The 22,775-nt window shown below is 33.6% G+C and overlaps 1 protein-coding gene across 4 annotated transcripts in view; it reads left to right on the forward strand.

Moving 5' to 3' along the window:
* SCAF8 (SR-related CTD associated factor 8) overlaps window positions 1-22,775 on the forward strand; it is a 95,920-nt gene that overhangs the window by 43,218 nt on the left and 29,927 nt on the right. For 3 of the 4 annotated variants that reach the window (XM_085297981.1, XM_085297983.1, XM_085297985.1), the window contains 11 exons: window positions 1,399-1,530; window positions 1,686-1,798; window positions 2,250-2,443; window positions 3,680-3,780; window positions 5,247-5,360; window positions 6,011-6,167; window positions 7,393-7,523; window positions 9,007-9,151; window positions 9,537-9,617; window positions 10,276-10,497; window positions 11,124-13,486. In XM_085297981.1, coding sequence (XP_085154107.1) covers window positions 1,399-1,530; window positions 1,686-1,798; window positions 2,250-2,443; window positions 3,680-3,780; window positions 5,247-5,360; window positions 6,011-6,167; window positions 7,393-7,523; window positions 9,007-9,151; window positions 9,537-9,617; window positions 10,276-10,497; window positions 11,124-12,823 — 3,090 coding nt within the window. In that variant the 3' untranslated portion in view covers window positions 12,824-13,486. Of the gene's footprint in view, window positions 1-1,398; window positions 1,531-1,685; window positions 1,799-2,249; window positions 2,444-3,679; window positions 3,781-5,246; window positions 5,361-6,010; window positions 6,168-7,392; window positions 7,524-9,006; window positions 9,152-9,536; window positions 9,618-10,275; window positions 10,498-11,123; window positions 13,487-22,775 lie in introns of those variants that run through there. The other variant, XM_085297982.1, reaches the window with a different exon arrangement.

Here is a 22,775-nt window from a genome sequence, read left to right on the forward strand (position 1 = left end):
TTTAGGTCCCTTTATCGTCTTATCTAGGCAATATGAGGGGCAAGTTTCATTTTTACCCTGATTGCAGCTAGAAGTTATAAATTTCTGTCAGAACTCCTCAGTAATTTTGCAGCAAGTTATAAGGAAGGTTTTCTTCCATGTTTAAGCATCAGTGATAAAGGGGAGAAAGAGGAAACAAAAACCAAAATTGTTAAACATAAATAAGAGCAGAGGGAGAGCAGGAAGACAAAAGAGATGGAAGGAGCAACAAGTAATAGAGCAATCTATATCAAGGAGGATATAGTTGAAGAATCATTAAATATAAGGAAAATGAGGTGAAGCAAGTGGATGGTGTTAGAAGGCAAATACGTTAAGCAAATTGTGGTAGGGAGATTTTTTTTTTTTTTTAATTCTGCAAGCTGCCATTATAAACTCTTTAAAAATACAGAGATAAAACCAGAAAACCTTTGGTTTCTAAAAACATGCTATTTTGCAGACTTTCTACCATTCATTCTCCTACCAGATAGAGTACCAAACTTTTGATTAAAGCAAAAATGTAATGAAAACTGCTGAAACAGTTACATGTAATATTGGATTATAGATTTAARACTGCTTACAAAAGTTGTCCATCTTGCATTCCTGAGTGTACCTTTATATCTTCTGGCTATATAAGCTAAATCTGTGCTTTCAACTCAATACTTGTAAACAGGGGTTTATTACACTTTTTTCCTTATTTTCGTTTTATCACAAATTAACACTTTTAGTGTTTTACATTTTAAAATTATATACTTAGCTTTGGGTTTTTTCAGAACTGCCTGTTTTGTTAGATTGCTTATAGTTAACACATTGACAGAAGTGACACAGGAACCTCCTTTATGCTGTAGTAATTTATTGTCTTAAATCACACTATGTATGAAATGTTGAAACTGAATGTAAATGTTTTAACTAGTTCTTGTGAATATTTTCATTTTATTTATAACAACATATAATTTATTAATGCATGTGCACAGATGAGCAATGAGTATCTTCTGAGTGTTGCTGTGTATGTGCCTGCCATTGCTATTGTTTGTCCTGTCTGTTTTTGTTTTCTAGCTAGCCAAATGAGGAGCAACAAATAGTGTACTTTGCTTTTTGATTCAGCAAATAAATAGTAATATTTTATATTGTCAGGAATACTAAAGTCTTTAAAAATTATGTATTTTATGACAATACTTACAATGAAGTGGAGTGACATCTGGCTGGTTGTCGTTCTCAACAGATAATTGCTGAACAGTCTTTGGAATTGGGAAAATAAGAAACACTTAATAAACTGTTTCTCAGAAATACTTGAGCAATTATTTCATGTAAGCTTATATTTTGACATAATAAGCAGTTTGAATTATGAGGCTTTTTGTGATTATATTATTATTTGCTTTTCAGGCAAGCCCTGAGGAAAATCCAGAGGGAAATTTTGGCTCAGAGCACTCTGCATCACCTTCACAAGGGAGTAGTCAACAGCAGTTTTTAGAAGTGGACACAAATGTAGATGATTCAATGGATATTCAACAACAGGTAAAACTATTTTAAATTTGGTTATGGAAATATAAAGGAAAACACATAGTATTAAGATAATTTCAAAATAAGTAAAATAGAAGAAATAAAATTTTCTTACATACTTGTATTTACTATATTTATTAAAAGTTACTGACTATTATGTCTGACCACAGGACATGGATATAGATGAAGGACAAGATGTGGCTGAAGAGGAGATTTTTGAACAAGAAGAAAAGAAATCAGCTGTTCGTTCAAGATCAAGAACACGTTCAAGATCTCGTTCAAGGTTTCTTAGTGAACTTGTATTAAGTAGATAATGTTTTTCAGAAACCAAGTTGACGCTTGTGATTTTCATTCTCAATTTTGTATTTTGCAGAACTGTCATGAGCAGTTTTGCCAATGAACAGAAAGTAGTACACTAAGTGAAGACTTTTTGTATGGCAGTTTGTTTTGCATACCTATGACCTACTTCAATTTTTAAGACTTACTCAAATAACAAATATAACTAACTAAAGCTAACCAGTTGGACAGGTTCTCTATGCTAGAAAAACAGAAACCGTGAGCTCAGGCTATATGTTCTGTTCCTCACAGTAGTGACAGTAAGTTTAATTCCTGAAAAATTTTGAGTAAACATTAAGGAAATGTCTGTATCATACTTTAAATATGTGGTTAAGAGAAAACAGCAATTAGTAATTTTTTTCCTCAAACTCAGCATACTAAATTTAAGTATTTTGTAGGTCACCAAGAAAACGAAGATCTAGATCACGATCTGGTTCTCGTAAGCGTAARCACAGAAAACGTTCACGCTCAAGATCAAGAGAAAGGAAGAGAAAGTCATCTCGATCATACTCCAGTGAAAGAAGGGCTAGGGARAGGGAAAAGGAACGTCAGAAAAAGGGACTACCTCCTATACGGTCAAAAACACTAAGTGGTAAGTACTAGATGCTTACTGTTTTAAAAATTTAGGGAATTATTAAAATAATCTAGGGAATAAAATTTGAGGAAAAATTAAGGGTAAAGACTTTATCTTTTGWTTGAAAAAAACCCCAAAATTTAGATTGAGTACTGTTACGTACGTTATTTAAACAACCAAAATTTTACTTAACAGTTCTGTAACTAATGCATTTTTTACATCTTACACAGATACAGCATTTAATCTTAGATGAAAGCAATTATCATACTGTTCTGCTGATGATTTTACTTTTAAAGAAAGAGTAGCAATAGCTGTGCCTGAGTTACAATCTGCTTTATCTTTAATGCTTGCTTTTATGGTACCTTTGAAGATGATCAGAGCTTGATTTGAATRTTGGTATGCTGATAAAATTTAGGTTAAAGTGTACAGTACAAATGTTGGATAGTTTGCTGAATAGGCCAATCATTAAAGCTTAATCATGGATGTCTTCAGCTAAGTGGTGGGCCTCAAGCAAGTTTGTGTTTCCAGATTGTTGTTATATACGTTGAAAASTCATCTCATGAATTTTGCGGGGAGAAAGAAAGGGACTATAATAATTTATATGACAATTTAAAAGAATATCAACAAAAAACATTTGAACAGGCATCTTTAACATGTATTTGTTGTGGAACTCTACAGTGCTTTTTTATACAAATGGAYGATGCTAGAAAGCATTGTGGTTAACGTAGCTGCAGCAAAAATATTATGTATTACCCAAAGTAAAGTAAAAGTACAGCTTCCATTTTTTTCCAGGTGACAATGTAGTGCACAGTACTGTAGTTAAGTTCCCTTTATAATACATACTTGTTTAAAACTACATATTTAGCCCCTTAGAATTTAGTCTTACTTTGCTAAATCTGACTTTAAATCCTACAGACATCTTTTATAGAACATTGAATGGAAATGTTTTTTTTATAAGTATTACTTTTGCATTTTACCATAGCTATAATAAGCTGTAATTTTTTTTCATCTCTGCTAAAGGAATGGTTTTGATTTGGGGGGGAGGGGGGTGAAGCAAATATTAAATTTGCTATTAAATACCCATATAGTGTCTTTTAACCTTTTTGTTAATTCACTTGATCTCTGTAGTGTTACAGTTCCTACTTTTGATGAGTGATTTTTCTGTTTATTATAGAGCGTTTTAAATCCATGCTAAAAATTATTATATAAGCAAAAATTTGTTTTTTTAATTAATATGAATGTTTCTCTTCACAGTTTGCAGTACTACTCTTTGGGTAGGTCAAGTAGACAAGAAGGCTACACAGCAGGATTTAACCAATTTGTTTGAAGAATTTGGACAAATAGAATCTATTAATGTAAGTGAGTCCATTTTCAAGGATCACATACTAGCAATTTAAACTGGCTTATGCCTCAAAATTCCTTTAGGCAGCTGAAAGTTGTATTTGTAACGTGTCACTGTTTAGAAGCTATAGCTATGATGTTTTCTTGTTGATTTCCATGTACTGACTTTTAAAATAGTATAAGTATTGCATTTCATAGTAAAAAGACTCTTTCAAAGTACTAACTATAAAATTGGGTAATAAAATTTTAAAATCAGTTCTTAACAAATACAAGGTTATGTCTTTTCTCTTTTTGTGATGAAGCACTGTGGCAGGTTTCACTTTGCTGGGCTAATGGACACAGACTGACTTGTGTCCATATTGTTTTGGTTACATCCCATACAGAAGAGTGCGTAAGTGGAGTCAATGTGGATAAAATATTTAGAAAAAACAGAGGAAATTTAGTAAAAACAAATATTCATTTGAAAATATGATGATAAAAAAGGTACMGGTTAGTAGGCAACATATTTCTCATGATTATTGCGTCATTTAGAGTCATACTTCAGTGTTGACTGTAGTTTGAGAGAAAAGTCTTTTTCTCCTAGAATAGCATATCTACATGGGAGGAATCTGCATTGTTCCAACTCTAGTGCTTTTACAGTGCTTTTCATACAATTTCATTCATTTCAGATTTCAGATGTTTTTCATTATTTTTCGTATGAGATATGTAACTGGTCAAGAATATTTTTTATGGCATTGCAGGATGTTTTACAAGTTAAAAAAGCCCATAGCTTGTCATTGAAGTCTCATTTTGATTTGCAAGGATTAGCATTTAAGTAAGATATCTTAAATATGAACAAATTTCAAAAGAAATTAGCAACAAGTGCATGTCCCAGCACTTACCACATTTCAGAGACAAACCATGCTATAAGTATCTTATCCTAGGCATTCCACAAAACTTCAGTTAGCTAGGATAATGTTGCTGTGTAATCTTATTTTTATAACAACTGTATTAAAATTARTCATCTTAAATATTTCTGTTGTTCAGTATGTTACTGTTTAACACTATATGTAATATTATATGACACACTGTATTTTTCTTTCCTAAATTAAACATTAAAGCTAGTAGGAATCAAGCTTCAGGATGAGATCTCTGCCCCTCAAAAACACCAAGTTACTTTTAATCACTAGTATTGCACTGCTGTGCAAGATTGTTACTCAGCTCTCAGTAATTCAGAGCTTGAGAAGAGGTAGGAACCTCTCATTTTCTGAAGTTGTTATAGCTCCCAGTTTAGCCTGCTTCTGTTCCATCTTTAGCGCTCGCTCTTCGACCTGCTTCTTCATGTTAGAAATGTTATAATTGGAATACTTTGCCAGTGTCACTCTCAAGTTTTGATAATGCTCAAAATTAATAGTAGTAGTAGTATTTAATATTAGCATTCATTTACTGTTGATATGTCACTGTTTTTCCTACTTTTTAAGACYATTGCTTTTTTTCACAGATGATTCCCCCAAGAGGTTGTGCTTATGTCTGCATGGTTCATAGACAAGATGCGTATCGTGCTCTTCAGAAACTTAGTTCTGGGTCCTATAAAATTGGATCTAAAATTATTAAAGTAAGTTTATTTTAATCTRTGAATGCTGTTCTATTTCAAATACAATAGTTTTTAGTATGTTGATTCATCACTTGAAAGCTTTTGGTTCAGATGCATGAAATGAAAAAGGAAAATGAAGCAATAAGAGGTAGGTTATTTTCTTTCCTCTCCCTGTAAAATGCAGGTTTTCCAGGCAAATTATATTATAACTTGTTGCTTAGGAAGTACTTGGAAAATACATTATATATATGCTGATAATTAGAATTCAAGACTGTAAACAGCCTAAGTCGGTACCCGACCATATGAATCACTTGATACTACATTTGGGAGTATTCTTACAGAGATAAGTAGTTTAAAAGCTGAGCAGATCTGTAGTTTTTCTACTTCCTGTGATGCTTTAGGACAAGTCCTAGAGATACTGTGCTTTTAATTTCTGCATATGTCTGTTAGAATTAATGTAGAACAAATTCAAGCTTTTTAATGTACTCAATCTTCTACATGCCTTTCATTGCAGAGGCCTAGTCAACTTTCTGCTAATTATTTTAAAAACTTCAASAAGTAGACATTCAAGACTGATCTTAAGTGGCAGACATATGAAGGAARTTATCTTAAATGTTCTGTTTATTGGATTTTTGGTTTAACTAGATTATCTGGTTGGGTTTTGTTTTCAGATTGCCTGGGCTTTAAATAAAGGTGTGAAAACAGAGTATAAGCAGTTCTGGGATGTGGATCTGGGAGTTTCATATATCCCTTGGGAGAAAGTAAAATTGGATGATTTGGATGGCTTTGCTGAAGGCGGTATGATTGACCAGGAGACAGTAAATACTGGTATGGAGATGATTGTAATAATTAGAAAATGTTTTTTTTCCCCTGAAAATTGCCACTCCTCAGAAGTTTACTATTTTAGATAATACAAACTCTTTTCAGTTTACATTAATTTTACTATCTACTTGTTTATGATATAAATGGCACTGATATCRTGATACCTAGATGGTCTTTGTAGATGAATAACTAACTCATTGTCATGGCAGTGTTTTCAGTTGTCAGGAGGATGAATTTAAGCAAGACAGTAAAGATCAGCATTTTTAAAAGTAGTTCTGAATTTTCTACATACTGGTTTCCAAGTATGTGAAATACTAATTTGTATAAAATTTAGGAACAGGTTGTGACTGTGAAAAATCTTATACTCAGGTGTAAGACTTAAGTTGGAGTTGGTACTTGTCCAGATAGGTGTCAGTTAGCTGAACCTTTATGTATTTTTTCCCTAAAGCCAAAGAGACAAGAAGTAGATAATGTCAGATCTTTTCCCAAAACCATAGCTCAATTGAGAGAGGTTTGTCAGGTTTGTGAAAAAATTCACAAGTTTTTTTCTTGAAATGGTCCTAGCTTGTAAATGCACCAAATGACTGGACTCTTTACAGAATGTGACAGTRAATTAATCCAGTTTTATACTAGAGACAGTAATTTTTCGGGTCAAAATGCACCCATTATTTTAAGTAAAAATTGTATATAAATGCCAGAAGAATTGAAATGTGAAACATTATTGAAATACATTGAATAAGTTAYATTACACTTCTTGAATAAATTATATTATACTTCAAATGCAAAACTTTTTTCCTTGTGTTGATGGAAGTGATTCTGAGGAAGAGGAGAAAGGAAGAAATTTGATGAATGTTTTGTTTCAAATGAGGATCCTCTCTTTATAAGCTAGGCAGTGTTAACATAGGTGTGTTGTGAATAGCAGCATGTAGAAAAGTGGAACATAGATTATGTTACCAATTACAGAACGATTGCTGAAAAAGCTTGGCATGTTTAAAAATTCAATTTGTTTATAGGCATAGTTAAAAATATATTGCAGGTGATTAGTTTTTTATATTATTTAAAAAAAAACTATAATTTCACTTGGTGTTTTAATAATAATTTTGGAGATCATTTGTAATGACTGTAGATAGCAGTTTAAAATTTGCTATTTAAGATACAAGAGGATTTTTTAGTGTGTGAACCAAAATAACACCTTAATTATCTTTTTATATAAAAACATACCTTTTTTAAGAATGGGAAACAGCCAGAAGCTCAGAAGCTGCTAAAGAAAATATTCAAACTACGCAGAGTACTGCAGTTGATAAGAGCACAGTTATTACAACGCAGACAGAGGCTTACACGCAACCAGTCACTATGCTGCAGGTTTGTATTAACGTTTGGGTTTACAAAACCTCCACAGATCTGAGGGGGAAGTTTTTATTCAATACAGATAAGCTGCTGAGTTAGATATGTATTTATCTCGGAAATACTTTAGGGAAGATTCAGTTGCATGGTTTAGCAGAGTCCTTAATCTCATGCTTTAGCACAAAGTATTCCAAACTTCAGTAGGCTCTCTAATAAGGACTTAAATGCTGATGATGGAATGACTACTAAAAGTGCTGGCACCTTAGTTTTTTAAAGAGAAATTATAGTGAGCAAACCACCAGAGCATCTTTCTGTATAGTAAGCAACTCAGTGTTATTTTCACTTCTGCATATTACCTATTTGCATTTCCCCATATGTATCAGGTTTGAATAAAAGTTTGGATTACTTTGTCAGTAATTTTAGGCAGAATTTCATAGGGAGAACCTTATCTTTAAAAGAGTTGTTATTCAAAGGAGTATGCTGTTGAAATATGGTATATGGAGTAATTCATGAGAGTCTGACTTTCTGCTACATTTTCTTCTTTCTGATAAAACAGAATTTTTATTAACTTCTAATCAGTAATAAAGTATGGTGAAAGGCTGGAGGAACGTAGTGTATTTTTCCTCAAGTATACCACACTGTACATGTTTATCAAATATGTATTCAGATGCTTTTTGTCAAAATCTTCAAATCCTTTTTATTATGACCAAATGAAATTGCAAAATGAAAAGCAGCTGCTGAATATATATATTTTTTAAAATTTGTATTCTAATTCATGCTTGAGCTGTCATTAAAATTAGTATGAAAGGTAATATTTTTGCATGTCCTTTGTGGAAGTTTGAGCTTTCTTCTCAAAAAAGTTGTTCTTTTTATTTCGTCTGTCCCCTAGCATACACTGTGATCAGTATATACTTAAATATATATATATTTAATCTTTTAATTTGCTGCTTATTACTCTTAACATTCTGCATTGAATCAAAAGGCATAACTCGACATAGAGGTTTGAGAAATACGAGATCATTTTCAGGGTTTCATCAGGTTTATTGACCTGAAACTAAGCTCTCAAGTTTCCAGTACTGTTCTAAAATACGAGAATTTTTCTAATGGAAATGGAATCATTGTCCTTAAGTGCTCTTAAATTGCCTTTTTATCTATATTTTTCTTCCTTTTCTTTCTCTCTTCCTGTTTGTATTCCTGTGTCTCCCATAGGTTGTCTCCCATTTTTTTGTTGTTGAATAATTACAGTATCTAACCATGTATTTTCAATTCTGTTTAGAATTTAGGAATTCTTCTTCCAGGATTCTTGTTTATCTGTAGAGTAGATATTATTCCAGAATGCCATCTCRTACTTCTGTGTCTGTAGAATACATCCAAAGCCTTTGGTACATTCACTGCTTACCAGAATTACAGTTGAGTCAGTTTATCCCTCTTTCAGTGTCATTGAATACTGTAAGTATTGAAGTTACCTGTTTGTTTATTTGTTTTTTTCTCATCAAAAAAGATTCCAGTAGCTCCAGCTGTGCCTGCTGTTAGCTTAGTTCCACCTGCGTTTCCTGTCACAATGTCTGTCCCTCCTCCTGGTTATAGCGCAATTCCTCCTCCGCCCTTCTTGCGAGCAAGTTTCAACCCTTCACAGCCACCTCCAGGTAGGTTAGTAAAAAAGAAGTTGAAATTTTGTGTGGTCTGTGTAATATCATGCTTCGTATACTTTTCTATCAGCTGTTGTTTGCTATTGGAGTGAGTTGACCTTTGAATCTCTAATTTAATCTAGTATAGAATTTCTTATGCCTAACTTGATATTATTTCCTATCAGTGCATTCAGTGGAGAGCATTAAAGCTGAATTCTTTTTGATCTTTGGTAAAAATTAAACAAAAAGAAAAAATTCTCAACATTACTCTTTTGTCATTGGAAAATGTGGAAACTGAAAGATGAATGTTGAGGCAACATTTCAGGATGAGTGCTGTTAGTGAGATTTTGAAAGTATAATTTTACTTTCTTTCCATTGTAATAATGTAATTTTTTCCATATAGGTTTTATGCCTCCCCCAGTCCCACCTGTTGTCCCACCACCTGTTGTCCCACCACCGGTTGTCCCACCGGTAGTTCCAACACGTAAGTTTAGTTGTTCTAATGATTGTCATATGTCATGAAAAGCTTAATTGTTTGATGTACTACTTGTTAATTAATCAAATGTTAATTCTATCTAACGGAAAATAGTAAAGTACAGGTTATTAGTTATCTGYATTAAGTAGATACTGAGAAAAAGATTTACAGAGCCTTTCAAGTTGACTGAAAAATAATACTTACCATAAAGCAATTGAAAAAAATTATGACAACTGTATTATTTTTTATTCATATTTATGATTTAATATTTGAACCTGGTTGTATACATATTCTGGTGTTTTTGTTACTTGAACTATTTGGTGTTGCTGAGTAACTTATAATAATTTATTTTATTTCAGTCTTTTGACTGTATCCATTCAATATTTTAAAATGTCTGCTAAAAAATACTTACTGCTTAGATTGCCTGCAGTTCATGGTTGCTACAAAAAAATTAATTGCTAATGTACTGATTGAGGATAAAAAGTATTATCAGAAACATCATAAATCTTGTAATTAAAACAGTTTCTTAAACAGTAACTTATTAATTAAATATTAATTAAAATAGTAATTTTTTTGATTATGTGATCTGACAGCTTGACCTTTGCCGAACTGAACTAAAAGGCTGAAAGTATGCTTATAGTGATACACTTCTGTTATTTCTCTGCAGCGTTAGTGCAGCCTCCATTACCAATTACACAAGAGGCAATGAAAGATGTTCCTTTTACTAGCCTTGTTCTACCAGTTGGCACAGTTGGTAGCAATATAGCCACTCCAACATTATCTACTGGAAGTATTTTTAATCCTCTTCCAAGCAACAAACCAGAATCAGATGAAAAAGGCTCACATCTTACAGAACTTCAAATTTCTTCCAGTGAAAACAATAGATCTGGTAAGAAATGTTTTTATTGTCCGATATTTTCACATACAAGAGACATTATACCTTTGAATTTTTATGCAGATCCTATTCCATTGCACTAATAACCACAGAATAGGAAGTTTTAGGCCAGTTTTCATTTTCAATTAAAGATGAAGGAGTGATGGGAATCACCTTTATCAGCATCTGATGGTTGATTTCTGGCATCTCATGCTCAGGAGGCAAGTCTTTGTAGACTTGTACAGCTGAACCACTGGGAGCCTTTTAAGAATACTTTTTAGAAGTGCGTTCTTTCTGCATGTGGCAGTAGAAGGGAGTAGGAGAGGGGTAGAATAGTGTAATATTTATAGAATTATTTCAAAGATTTTGACACTTTCACAAATTGAGTGATGGTTGTGAGATCTGTCATTTTTAAGCTGCTCTACATTCTTTACTGTGTAGACATAGTGGCTTACTGTCCATTTATCATGTATGTAATTAAAATGGTGTATGTTCGTTATACAGAAACAGTGACAGATCTTGTCTGTTTCGTCACTCTAACTGCGTTAATTGAATAATGGATTAAGCTGCAACTTTACTTTGGATGCTCTGTGTTACATTAGTAATTTCTGTTAACTGTTCTTCTTGTTGCTGCATTTTAGTGCAAAATGATGTCTCAAGTAGTTCTGGACTAGTTGGAGGAGTGCAGCCACCCACCGTTTCAAGCAGTTCTGGGCTTACTGGAGAAGGGCAGCCACCCAGTGTCTCAAGTAGCTCTGGACTTGCAGGGGGAGTACAGCCACCAAATGTCTCAAGCAGCTCTGGGCTTGTGGGAGGAGTGCAACCACCAACTGTTTCAAGCAGTCCTGGTCTTGCAGGAGGAGTGCAGCTACCCAACGTCTCCAGTAGCTCTTCTCTTACAGGTGGAGTTCAGCCAACCAGCGTCTCAAATAGCTCTGGACTTATGGCTGGAGTGCCACCACCAAATGTCTCAAGTAGTTCAGGGCTTCTATCTGGAGTGCATCCACCCAGTGTCTCAAGCAGCCCTGGGCTTTTGACGGGAATGCAGCCACCTGTTGTCTCAAGCAGTTCAGGACTTCTGGTAGGAGTACAGCCACCCAGTGTTTCCAGCAGCTCTGGGCTTCTCATAATGCCACCACCCAATGTTTCAAGTAGTTCTGGACTTATGGGAGTGCCACCACCAAATATTTCAAATAGTTCTGGACTTATGGCAATGCAGCATCCAGCTGGTGTTCAAAATATGGCTCATTTAAATATTAGCAATCAAAGGATGCCAGGAATGCCTATTTTGGATATCCGTCCAGGCCTAATGCCCCATTCACCTGGACCAAGGTTTCCATTAATGCAGCCTGGAATACCACCACAGCGCAGTATTCCTCCTCCAGCAATCCTTGATCCATCTCTTCACCCACCACCTCGAGGCCCTTTTCCCCCAGGAGATATTTTTAATCAAACAGAAAGACCTTTTGGAACACCAGGAAGACAAAATATTGATGGCATTTCTAATTCAGAGAAAAGACTCCCGCTTGGAGGTGATAACATTCAACAGGAAGGAGACAGAGATTATCGCTTTCCTCCAGTAGAAAACAGAGATAATCTTAATAGACCATCTCCAGTGGATGTCAGAGATTCTGTTGGACGACCACCTGTTGATCCAAGAGAAGGTTTAGGAAGACCTCCAGTGGATGGAAGAGAACATTTTGCAAGACCACATGTAGACATGAGAGAGAATTTTGGAAGACCAGGTATAGATAATCTTGGTCGAAGGGAGCATTTTGGTTTCAATTCAGAGAAGCACTGGGGACAGAGAGGAGATTACGATGAAAGAGAGCACCATACCTTCCCTATATATGGTGGCCCTAAAGGCTTCCATGAAGACAGAGAGAGGTTTCGGCATATAAACTATAGGTTTGACAATAGAGGTGGTCCCAATTGGAATAGAGGATATGAACAGGATGCTCACAGAGATTTTGATGACCGCAGAAGACCCTGGGAAAGACAGAGGGATAGAGATGACAGAGATTTTAATTTTTGCAGAGAAATTAACGGAAACAGGTTTGGAAGAGACAGAATGTCAAACAACTGGATCCCCCCTCCACATCCGAGGGTTTTTGAATATTTTGATGGGGCCAGTTCACAACGCAAAGCTGATAATATGCCCCAGGTAAATGGTGAAAATACAGAGACAGAAAGTCAGCCACCAACTGCGCAGGTGCAGGACGATCCAGAACTTTATGAAAAACTGACATCTTCCAGCGAGATAAACAAAGAGAAGAGTGACACAGAAGCTGATATAGAAAGTGAACCAGTGGTAGAAAGCACAGAAACTGAGGGGACATAATCATCACTCAGTAGGTAAAAGATACCTTTTGTAAAGTTGTCATCTCTCTGTAATAGATAAATGGCTGACTGGACCGTAGCAGTTYGTTTTTGTCTGCCAGAATTAAGTTAATCTGATGTTCATGTTCATCTTTCACTTAAATAACTGTACAACTGACTTGTATAGAATACTGTTCTTAATTTGAACATGGTAGGTAAACATTTTTTTATTTCTCTGGTAAAGCATAAACTTGCCCCCACTCGCTTTTAATTTCACAAAGATAAAACAACAGCTTGTCAAACAAAGACTTCCTATGGAAGAAAATGGAATTTTTTAGATAATTCCCTTAGGTTGGCTATCGAAATTGTTATACTTGAAAACAGGTGCTGGTGTATCTTGTCCGTGTTTTTAGGCTGCTGCAGAATTTTAAAGTATAGACAAAGCTGTGATATTTTATGTTCCTACAATTTGGCAGAAAAAGAAGTGGCCCATGTCATTTAAGGAGCATAACACAGAGATTAAAAGTGATTTTGTAAAATCTACACTATAGTCTCTGTTTTCTCTAAAGTAAGTGTTTGTGATTTGTTCCTCGTACTGCAGTGGGTTTAAAAAAAATGAAAAAGTACATTTTAATGTTGGGTGCATTTTGTTTTTAGATGCCAATAAAGCATATTTGTTTGATAACAGTGTTCTAGGTATTGTATTTTTTTAAAAAAAAACTGCAAGCTATAAAAACTTGGAATCAGCTATGATATGTGCCTAGACAGTTGTTGCAAAAGGTTTATATTACTTTGTAAGACCAATGCAACAGTTACATGTGCAAGAAGGAAGCCTATGCTTTTTACATTGAAAATCATGCAGTCGTATTAGTTGATGTATATAACATATGTATGTAAATATTTGTGTAAACTGTATGTAGATATCACTATTTCTGTGTGTGCCTGTGCATGTGCACCCACTCACAGAATAATGTAGACAGTTTAATAAAGTTGAAGTGAAATTAGATTATAAAAATTTACCTTTCACCTTCTTTAGGTAGTAAGATAAAAACATTTATTTGATTACAATGTGTCGTGTTTATCTTCTCATGTTCATAGTTATATGTGTTCTTACTACTTCTAGAAGGTGGAACATAACATACTGTAAAAATATACAGTAGGATTTTTGGTTACTTTTTGAAAATGCAGTTATGCATGAAGCCAAAATTTAAGCAAGTATTTGCATTGTCTTATTCTGTAATATATTTGGTATTCTGCATAGGTAGTGGTAGTTTTAAAGTATTTTGTGGTTATTTGTTTTCAGTGACTCTCCAAAGACCAGAATTGTTGCACGAAAAGTGAAAAGCTGTTGTTGGTTTAAAAAAGCCTACATGTTTTTAACAGAAATAAGGGGAGCTTTGTTTTGGTGGCTTCATATTGAAATAGAACCTCTTGCTAAATCGTTGAGATGAATTGGCTGCTTAGGTAAATTAGTAAYGCTATTCTCTCATGTTTCATTTATTTTGCTGCTTGTGTATCCTTTAAATTGGTATTGAAAGATTTGGCTGTGTGGCAATGTAAGATTTTCAATTTGTCTAGTTGAGTGCATTCCACCAACTTTTTTCAACATAACTTCTGTTAAAATTCCATGTGTGAAAGTATCCTTTCACTGAGTTTTGGAGATCTGTTTTTTTTTTTTCTCCTCTTGCTTAATAGGCAAAGAATAGATTCTGTTAAATCGGTGCCCTACTGGTAGAAGGAACATTTTTAGCTCAGATTAGATTTTTAAACTCATTAAAGCCGGAACAAGCAAGTTTAARTTCCTCTCCCTCTTCCCCCAAAGGGATGAAAATATGAGGATATCATGTGAATGTAATGCATAAGCATGCCTTAAACATAGAGTCAAGTATTTGTTGCCCTTCCTCTTGGCGGGGAAGGGGGCAGAGCGGTATTTTTTCCTTTTGTGTCATGTTTCAGTTTTAAAATTATTAGGACTTTTATTCTGGATAGCAAAGAAACTGTCAGCTTAATGAAGATAGACTTTCAAAAGAGTGGACACAAATGCTTCTTTGTCTGCTGTACAAGTAGTCATTAGGATGTCATGAGATGTTTGTTAAAAATTATTGCTTTGTAATAGACCTTGCTGACATGCTTATTACCAGAACGTGTCTCAGGAATTGAGATGAACAATATTTAAGGCAAAAGTACCTTCATCTGCAGACTCTGTGGATCAGAGAACTTGACTGATGATGCTGCACCTAGCAATAGTACTCTGGTCAGGCATATGTAGTTGTGAAAGTCCAAACACACAAAATAGCTGTAAAATTTTTTTATGAAATTAAATGATTATATTATTTTATTTAATATTGCAGATTGAAAAGATTTCAGAAACAGACCATGTAAATACTCAAAATTAAACACGAATATTGACAGTAGCTTTTCTTTTCAAAAATTTTAAGTATTTTTTTAAACTAAATGTTAATCTGTTTTGCATTTTTCTAAACTGGGACTTGTGTTATGCCATATTTCTCGGAGTATGATGGTGCAGGTAAATTATCAAGTGAGAGAGGTTAAAATAATGCAGTTGATAGTGCTATAAAACAATGTATTATTTAATGATTTTTCATCTTTGGTAGTATCTTTCAAACATTAATAAATTGGCTACTGTACTTAGTATGTGTGTTATACCATCAATTTCCAATAGCTATTTTATTTTTTTCATAAACTGAAAGTTTGTTTTACAGACTTTAGCTTCATTGTGTTTAGAGCTAGGACTGTTCCATTTCTTACTTTATTAATATAGGATGCAGACAAGTATTACCAAAGAGAGGTATTCAGAAGGGACAAAATATTAATGATAGGGTATGTTTTCTTCATCTTGTAAGTGAAAATTTTAAGTCTTTCAGAATTTAAGTGAAGACTSTCCTCTCTCACTGTAGATGAAGCCATCACAAGCCAACACTTGCACTGAAAAGAACTGTACAAGTATCCAGCCAGATTAATTGCTTTATGCATTTCACAGTACAGGAATATASTTTTTGCTGATATAAAGGAAAGGGTGAGAATGGGGCAGAAAGAAGACAGGGCACAGACATTTGGGCAGCCATTCTGGCCAGTTTAAAGCTTCCTCTAGTGATGAGATGAAAGCTAACTGTCGATTCCAGCAACTAAAGAAACTAATCCGTAATGTTTTGTCCATGTTTTTATTTACATAAGCAATATGTATATTGAAAAATACTGCGGGTAACTTTACAGACAATCAAACAATGTATTAGGCATACACATTTATTGAAAAACTGTACCCATTAGCGAGTTGTTTTAAGCAGCCTGTCATTTTTGATTTCTCGCAGTACTGTTCTTGAGCAGAATAMTGTGTCCGTATAGGTTACAAAGATGAAATGTAGCTGTTGTTTGCTATAATGACTTGACTTCTTTGCTGGAGCAATTTCTTCTGCAAAGTGTTAGGATGCTTTCTTTTTTTTATGTAGTGTCTCACATTATTACTACAAACTCAAGGGAATAGGTTCTGTTAGATTATTTTAGTAGAACAGTATAGCACTCTTTAAGGCATTTCAGTGATTTAAAAGACCTTATTTATGAAGTCAAGGTGTGATGAGAATACTGTAATCAACCCTGTAGCATGGCATGAGTAGGCATTACTTAAATGTTGTTGGAAAATTATCAAATARATTGTTTATAGAAAGTATTTGTAAAATAACCCAATTTACTGTAGCGAGTTCTCCCAAAATACTATATCAGCAGTTTTGAATGTGTGCAAGGATACACTATGGCTGTGAACACTTGAAGTACTCATTTTCTTGATTCATACTCTACTAACTCTCAAATCTTTGGGTCATTTAATCTGAAATTGGAAAAAAATGGAGCCCAAATTTCTTTCTTCATATTTCCARTAACATGTTTAAAACAACATAATAATAGTGGCTTCTCTGTTTTAATAATGASAGCTGAATGGATATAACCTATTCAGAATATCAGGAGTCACCAAGAATAACTAGGACAATTTTTCATTATTGGTAATTAAGATAATGAAAAGATCTCTCCTCCCCTGCTGACAGTTACTGCTAATTCTTTGAATTTTAYGTTAGTTACGTATTCCCTTAAAGTACTGGCTTACACAAGTAAGAATGTTCTGAGAAGTCATTTGCTTCTTGTGTGGAGGATTATGTTTGGACCTGTTTTAGTCAAATTATTGCTGATGAGAGATTGATTTAAAGGGATGAAGGCAGAGTATCTTTCTGTGCTTTTCTACAGAAGGTGCATTTTTAAGCTTTTACTTTGTTTTATAAATTTGGAGATACTTACCTGAGCAAGAATGACAAAAGCATCTTTCTGTCATATCGTTTTACCATATTCCATCAGCAGACACCTTGCAGTGGCAAAGATTGTATCTTACTGGACGAACTTCTCAATTGTAACTAGTCTTGTATCTTAACATTTCTTCTCTGAAAGGTCATCTTTGTGGTGGTTTTCACTCTGCTTAGCCTGTACAAGTTCTAGAGTTCTTCAGATACTCAGTAAACATTTTGAAGCTTGTTTTAACATACATACATGACATTTCATACTSAAGAAAGGTCAAGTAGAGCTACCAAAATGAGAGCGCGTAACAGCTCCTTAGAAGTAGTAGCTTATAGCAAAGTATACATGATCTGAAYGGTGTTTCTTGTCAGAGGTAGGATGATACGAGTCTTCTAACAGTTCTAAAGTTGGTAAGCTGTAAAATTGCATTATCCTTAATTTTTATGTTCTTTCCTATCTTACACAAACTTCATGGAAAAGGGTAGTCTCCTTGAACATCCCAGTCTTGGAATATTTTATCTTATAACTGGCTCTGATAACGAAGATTAAAAAAGGAAAGGACTAATGATGTGTGTACTCTTAAGTGCAGTTGAAGATGAGTGTATTTCCTCTTCTTAAGAAGTTTTTAAAAAGTAGTTTAAAATGCATGTTTCAACACTTATATAGCAGCAGTGATAGTGGTACTGGTTTACTAATCTTATTCTGTACTTTGTTACTTTTTTTAACGGTTAACTCACTAATGCTTGCCTAATGTTCTCTTTTCCTCCTATCAGATAAAACTATATTAATGCCCTTAGTCAAGGAGCTATTTTGTGCTTTACCGGAAAAATCTGGTCAGAGAGTATTTCAACCTTTAAATAATTTAGTTTAACAATTTTGCTTCCTGATTGGTTAATGCTTTAATGTTGAAATGTTCCTCTTGAATGATTTTTTGTATGCATCTGTGCTGTAATGGATATAAGGGGTCACAYTAGCGTATCTCAAGGTTTTTGTTGAAATGAAGAAAAATTATGAGACTCCTTAAGGTAGATGACTTGATGTATTTCTAAAACTAGGGCAAACTTCACGTACTACAATATGTAGATCAACATAGCTGTATTATAACTGTGTGCAAGCCAATGCAAAAAATCTTCACTAGGTAAAGAATATCAAATGGATGTAGAATTGTTAASTAAGACCTAGATAGATCAGATTCATGTAGGCCATTTGGATCTGAATGCAGCTTTCACACTAAAGGAGGAACTATAATATAGTTGCATCCATCAAACTGAGAAATGTAGCCTAGCTTTTATTTATTTATTTGGCAATACTAGAAAAGAATCAAAGTGTAAATAAGGAATCTCTCAAATAATTTAAAACTACTTACRTTTTCTTTTAAAATTTGTTCACTTTCTTCCAACTAGAGCAAGCTATACCGTTGTCACTGCAGTTAACAAGAGAAAAGAAAAATTAGATTTATACTCTTTCTGACGTCTTCCAGCAATGCAGTGAATTACTGTTTTCAGTGTGCCTTGACTTCTTTCCTCTAAAAAGGAATATATATTACAAGCATGAGGCAAAAATGTGATTAAAATCAGCAAATCCTTGTCTATAGAATTTGAAGTGTAATTTGGGGTGTAATGATTTTATTTTTTAGATTTTTTTTTGTCATTTCAGTAGTAACTGTGTAAATATTAAATGGAGACCTAACTTTACAAGCATTCATAAAAATTGTACTCCAATATAGGATAGTCCACTGTACTAGAATATTAAWTTTTTACTTATTGTCCTATAAATGCAGTATGTTACTCTGTCAAATAGCACCCTCACCGAATTCCTCCTACCACAAATAAGAAACATATTTGAATTAAACAGTTGAATTACATAATTGGATTATTTAATTCTAAGACAGGCAAAAGTCTTTCTCTTGAAATTCATGGTTTACTTGTGCAATGTTATGACCAACATAAGGAGTTCAGTATCGAGAACCCTGTTGATCAAACTATCTGTAATTAAGAGGTCTAATTCCGTAACATATATTGAAAACAATTTGGAATGTTTGCTCATTCATTTTGAATTTTATTATTTATTAGAAGCAAAATTAATGACATATTCTCAAATTTCTTGTTGATGAAAAATTTTACCTTATTAAAAAGATTGTATGAAATTGATGGGATGTAGTTCTGGACATTCTTAAAATGACTGAGGAATTCATAATTTTTGTTAGAATAGACAACTTTGAAGTAATTAGGTTAAGGATTTTATTTATACAAAATATTGAAATGCAGTCTTAAGTTCTGTCTGCATCCTGACTGTAATTTTTAATTTGTATGTATACTTCATAGGTGCTTTACATCTGCAATCCTTATAGCATGATCAAAACTACTATCAAAAATAGAAAAAAAAAAAGGCATAAAATGGCAAATTTTAGCACACTTTGAGAATATTGTACAGATTGGACCTTTATACACACAGTGGATAATGTTGTTTTAGAAACAACAGCTTGCTAACCTAATTTGAAATCAAATAAAAATTCAATTACAAACATTGATAAATCCTTTTTTTTTAGATTTGATAAAAGCTAATGCACACATTCTGATTAATAATCATCCAAAGATATTAAGTAGTCCTGAACATTTTTCTTTTTTTTAAAAAAAAAAAAAGAAAGAAAAAAAAATACTAAATGAATACCAGGAAGGTTCAGCTAGATGTGTAAATATTTGTAAAGCTACAAGTTTCTTGGAAAAAATAGCTTGATAAAAATGTTAATATATGTACTTGGTTATTTTTTAAGTAGTAGATACTGCAGAACACAGAAGATGTCAAGTAGAAGGATGATAGAGAATATTTTGTTTATGAAGAATGTGTTGAACTGAGATAACAGTGTAAAATCCAATATTTGATTTTCCCCGTTTGAGTTCTCCCCAATCTAAATATTGGTTTTATTTTAATCTGAACAGTGATTAGAGGATAGTCTGATCTGTTACATTTTTACTCACCTTTCATGTTCATGTACATCACTGTATACAGGCACAGACAGCTACTGAGATGTTGGGAGTGATGTTGTTYGGGACAAAACTATATGAGAAATCTCTTAGGAGACAGAAAAGGAGGTTACTGAATTATGTAAACTACAATCCAAAGCTTTACTGTTGAGTAATGTCYGCTTAGTGCAGGGATAATTATTGGTTAATTTTTAGTATCTCAGTAGTTAAAAGGAAGAATGTATTTCAYGCTTAGTAGTGTCCCAGGGTTCAACATACCCCATATATTGTATGGCTAAAATATAGTTTGCTTTCTGCTGCCTGTAGAAAATACAATCCTTTTGAGGAAATACATCACRTTTGTTTTCATGTTATTTCTAGAGATTCAAAATAATGCTTCGTCAGCCTTAATGTAAAAACTGTGTGTGAAATCCTGCTTCAGTTGATGTTGCCATTGGCTTTACTGGATCCAGAATTTCAAACCCTTTCTTTTGTGTATCCCAGTTCCTTCTCCCACAGCTTTTAGAAAAGCAGATAGTAGATCATTTGGTTCTAGCTTTATTGACTGATTTCTACTGCTTTTAAGCCTGAAGCCTTCTAGGGCATTTTTTGTTCATTTTTTTGTCTTATTTTTCCTTTCAGTTTCTATTTTCCCTGTGCAAGTATTTGAGCAGACTGTCCTGTATAAAGCTTATTTTAAGAATGTTAAAAGAGTATGAGGGAGTAGCTTGTACTATGTGTCTGAAGTGAAGTAGGGCAGCCCTATACTCATCTACCATATGGTAAGAAATTCATAAAATAAGAAAGAAAGCAATTTAAAGCTAGTTAAACACACTGGTTTTCACTTTTGTCTCTCCAAAAATCTTTCTGAGTAAATTACATCAATACAGCATGTAGCTTTGTAGAGCAACCCTGTAATTCATGTTCACTGCTCTCTGTTCAGAATCCATGATGTATTCTTGTTTTCTCCATCTGCCTGTTGTTTTTTTTTGGAAGGTTGTATTTGTTCAAGTAGCTTAATCTTCAAATGATTTAAAGAAAAAGTAATATTCTAGGTTAATAAAGTTTTCTTCATTTTAGAATGCACTGCTTAACTCTCCTCAATAATTTTCATTTTCCAGTGAAAAGCTCTTACATTTCTATATGAACTAGGTAGAGATAAGAATGGATGACATGTTAAAAAAAAAAAAAGCAAAAGACAGATAAAACTTTTATCCAAAATACATATTTATAGGGTCATGATAGTTTGAGTCCACCATGTTCAAGAATATAACTAAAATGGTACTTTTCCTACCACCTCTARCAGCTTAGGCTGTCAGTGCTTTTCRCAATTTATATGCGACTTAGGAAGCTAAGCACAAATTAGAGTGACCTCAGGAGTTATCCCGTGTAACACTGTTGCAGTGTGATGGYACAGAAGTCTTGCATTTTCCTTTTCCAGATAATGTAAACTTTCTTTTTCACAGTGACAAAATTTAAGCTAAAAATGCCTGAAAATGATTTCATTTTTCCCAACTTAGAAAACTAACTCATTCTAAATCTGTCTCATCTTCTGAGGCAAAAGCAAGCAAGTATAAATCCACAGAGAACAAATATGCCAAAACAGTTTTTTAAAACRTTTCTAGCATTTTTATGCGTAAGATAATAAGACTACTGAAGAACTACTGAAGAACTYAAAAAATTTTAACTCATATTCTGTTATACCAGCCTGATTGGCCTTTTTAGAAAGGCATCTATTTGAAAAATATATTTTCTTAGAGGAACTCCTCAGGAAATTTTTTTTTTTTTTGAAATGGTATCTAGTAAACATTTTATAAAATAGCTTTAAAATGATACATCCTGTCTTCCCGTAATTATCTAGCATTGACTTGAGATGCATACTGCAAGATACACAATACATTAACATTTATTATTGTTAAAYTGTTGAAGTATGTTTATCAACAGTCTTTTCGTGGAAGCTCCTGGAAAGCTTAGTCACACTATTTATGATCTCTGTATCATATGAAAGGATATACAAAGCAAGTACATGTCAAAACATAGTATGGACTCTTTCTCCCGCTATACATCCTCAGTTGTGGGTTCCTGTAGCTGAAGCATCTTTTTGGSTTTTGTCCTAAAGTCTGGCTGTGTTAAAGTTAGGCTTGGGTGTAGTAACTTACAGATTCAAGTACACATCATCTCTGAAAATTGGGTGAATATTTAAACATCTAAATTAAGTTAGGATTTTACATTTAACTTACTATGAAATATTTGGCTGGTTACAYTAGACTTTTATATCATTTGATAGTTAAAATCTTATTTCTTAAGTAAAATTAAGCAAAATTGTCAGTATAAGTCTAGRCTTAAAAGCTAAAACAATTGCGTTAAGAGATCTCACAACTATGGTATAAAAGAACAGTGTTAAAACACAGCCATTACCAAGAATTCTACAGTTTCATTAAGAAAAGGGTAGGAATATCTTCAAAACATGATCACAATATARCAAATACACTGTCTGAATTTGAAGAAAACATGGAACAATAGATAAAAAGATATAAAGAAGCCCCATTTATCTTACTGGAGCATTGACTCACTCACAGTTGACRGTTTAAATGCCGTTACTACGTATGGTTTGCTATTCAGTGTTTGATTGCATCCCCTAATGCAAAGACCTGCTGATACCTGTACCTCCATGTCAGCAGCTATAGCTTCTCTCTTAACTCCTCTCTCCCATTC

The sequence above is a fragment of the Rhea americana genome, unplaced genomic scaffold, assembly GCF_003343005.1.
Source record: "Rhea americana isolate MKP2758 unplaced genomic scaffold, rheAme1 scaffold_134, whole genome shotgun sequence".
NCBI lineage: Eukaryota > Metazoa > Chordata > Aves > Rheiformes > Rheidae > Rhea > Rhea americana.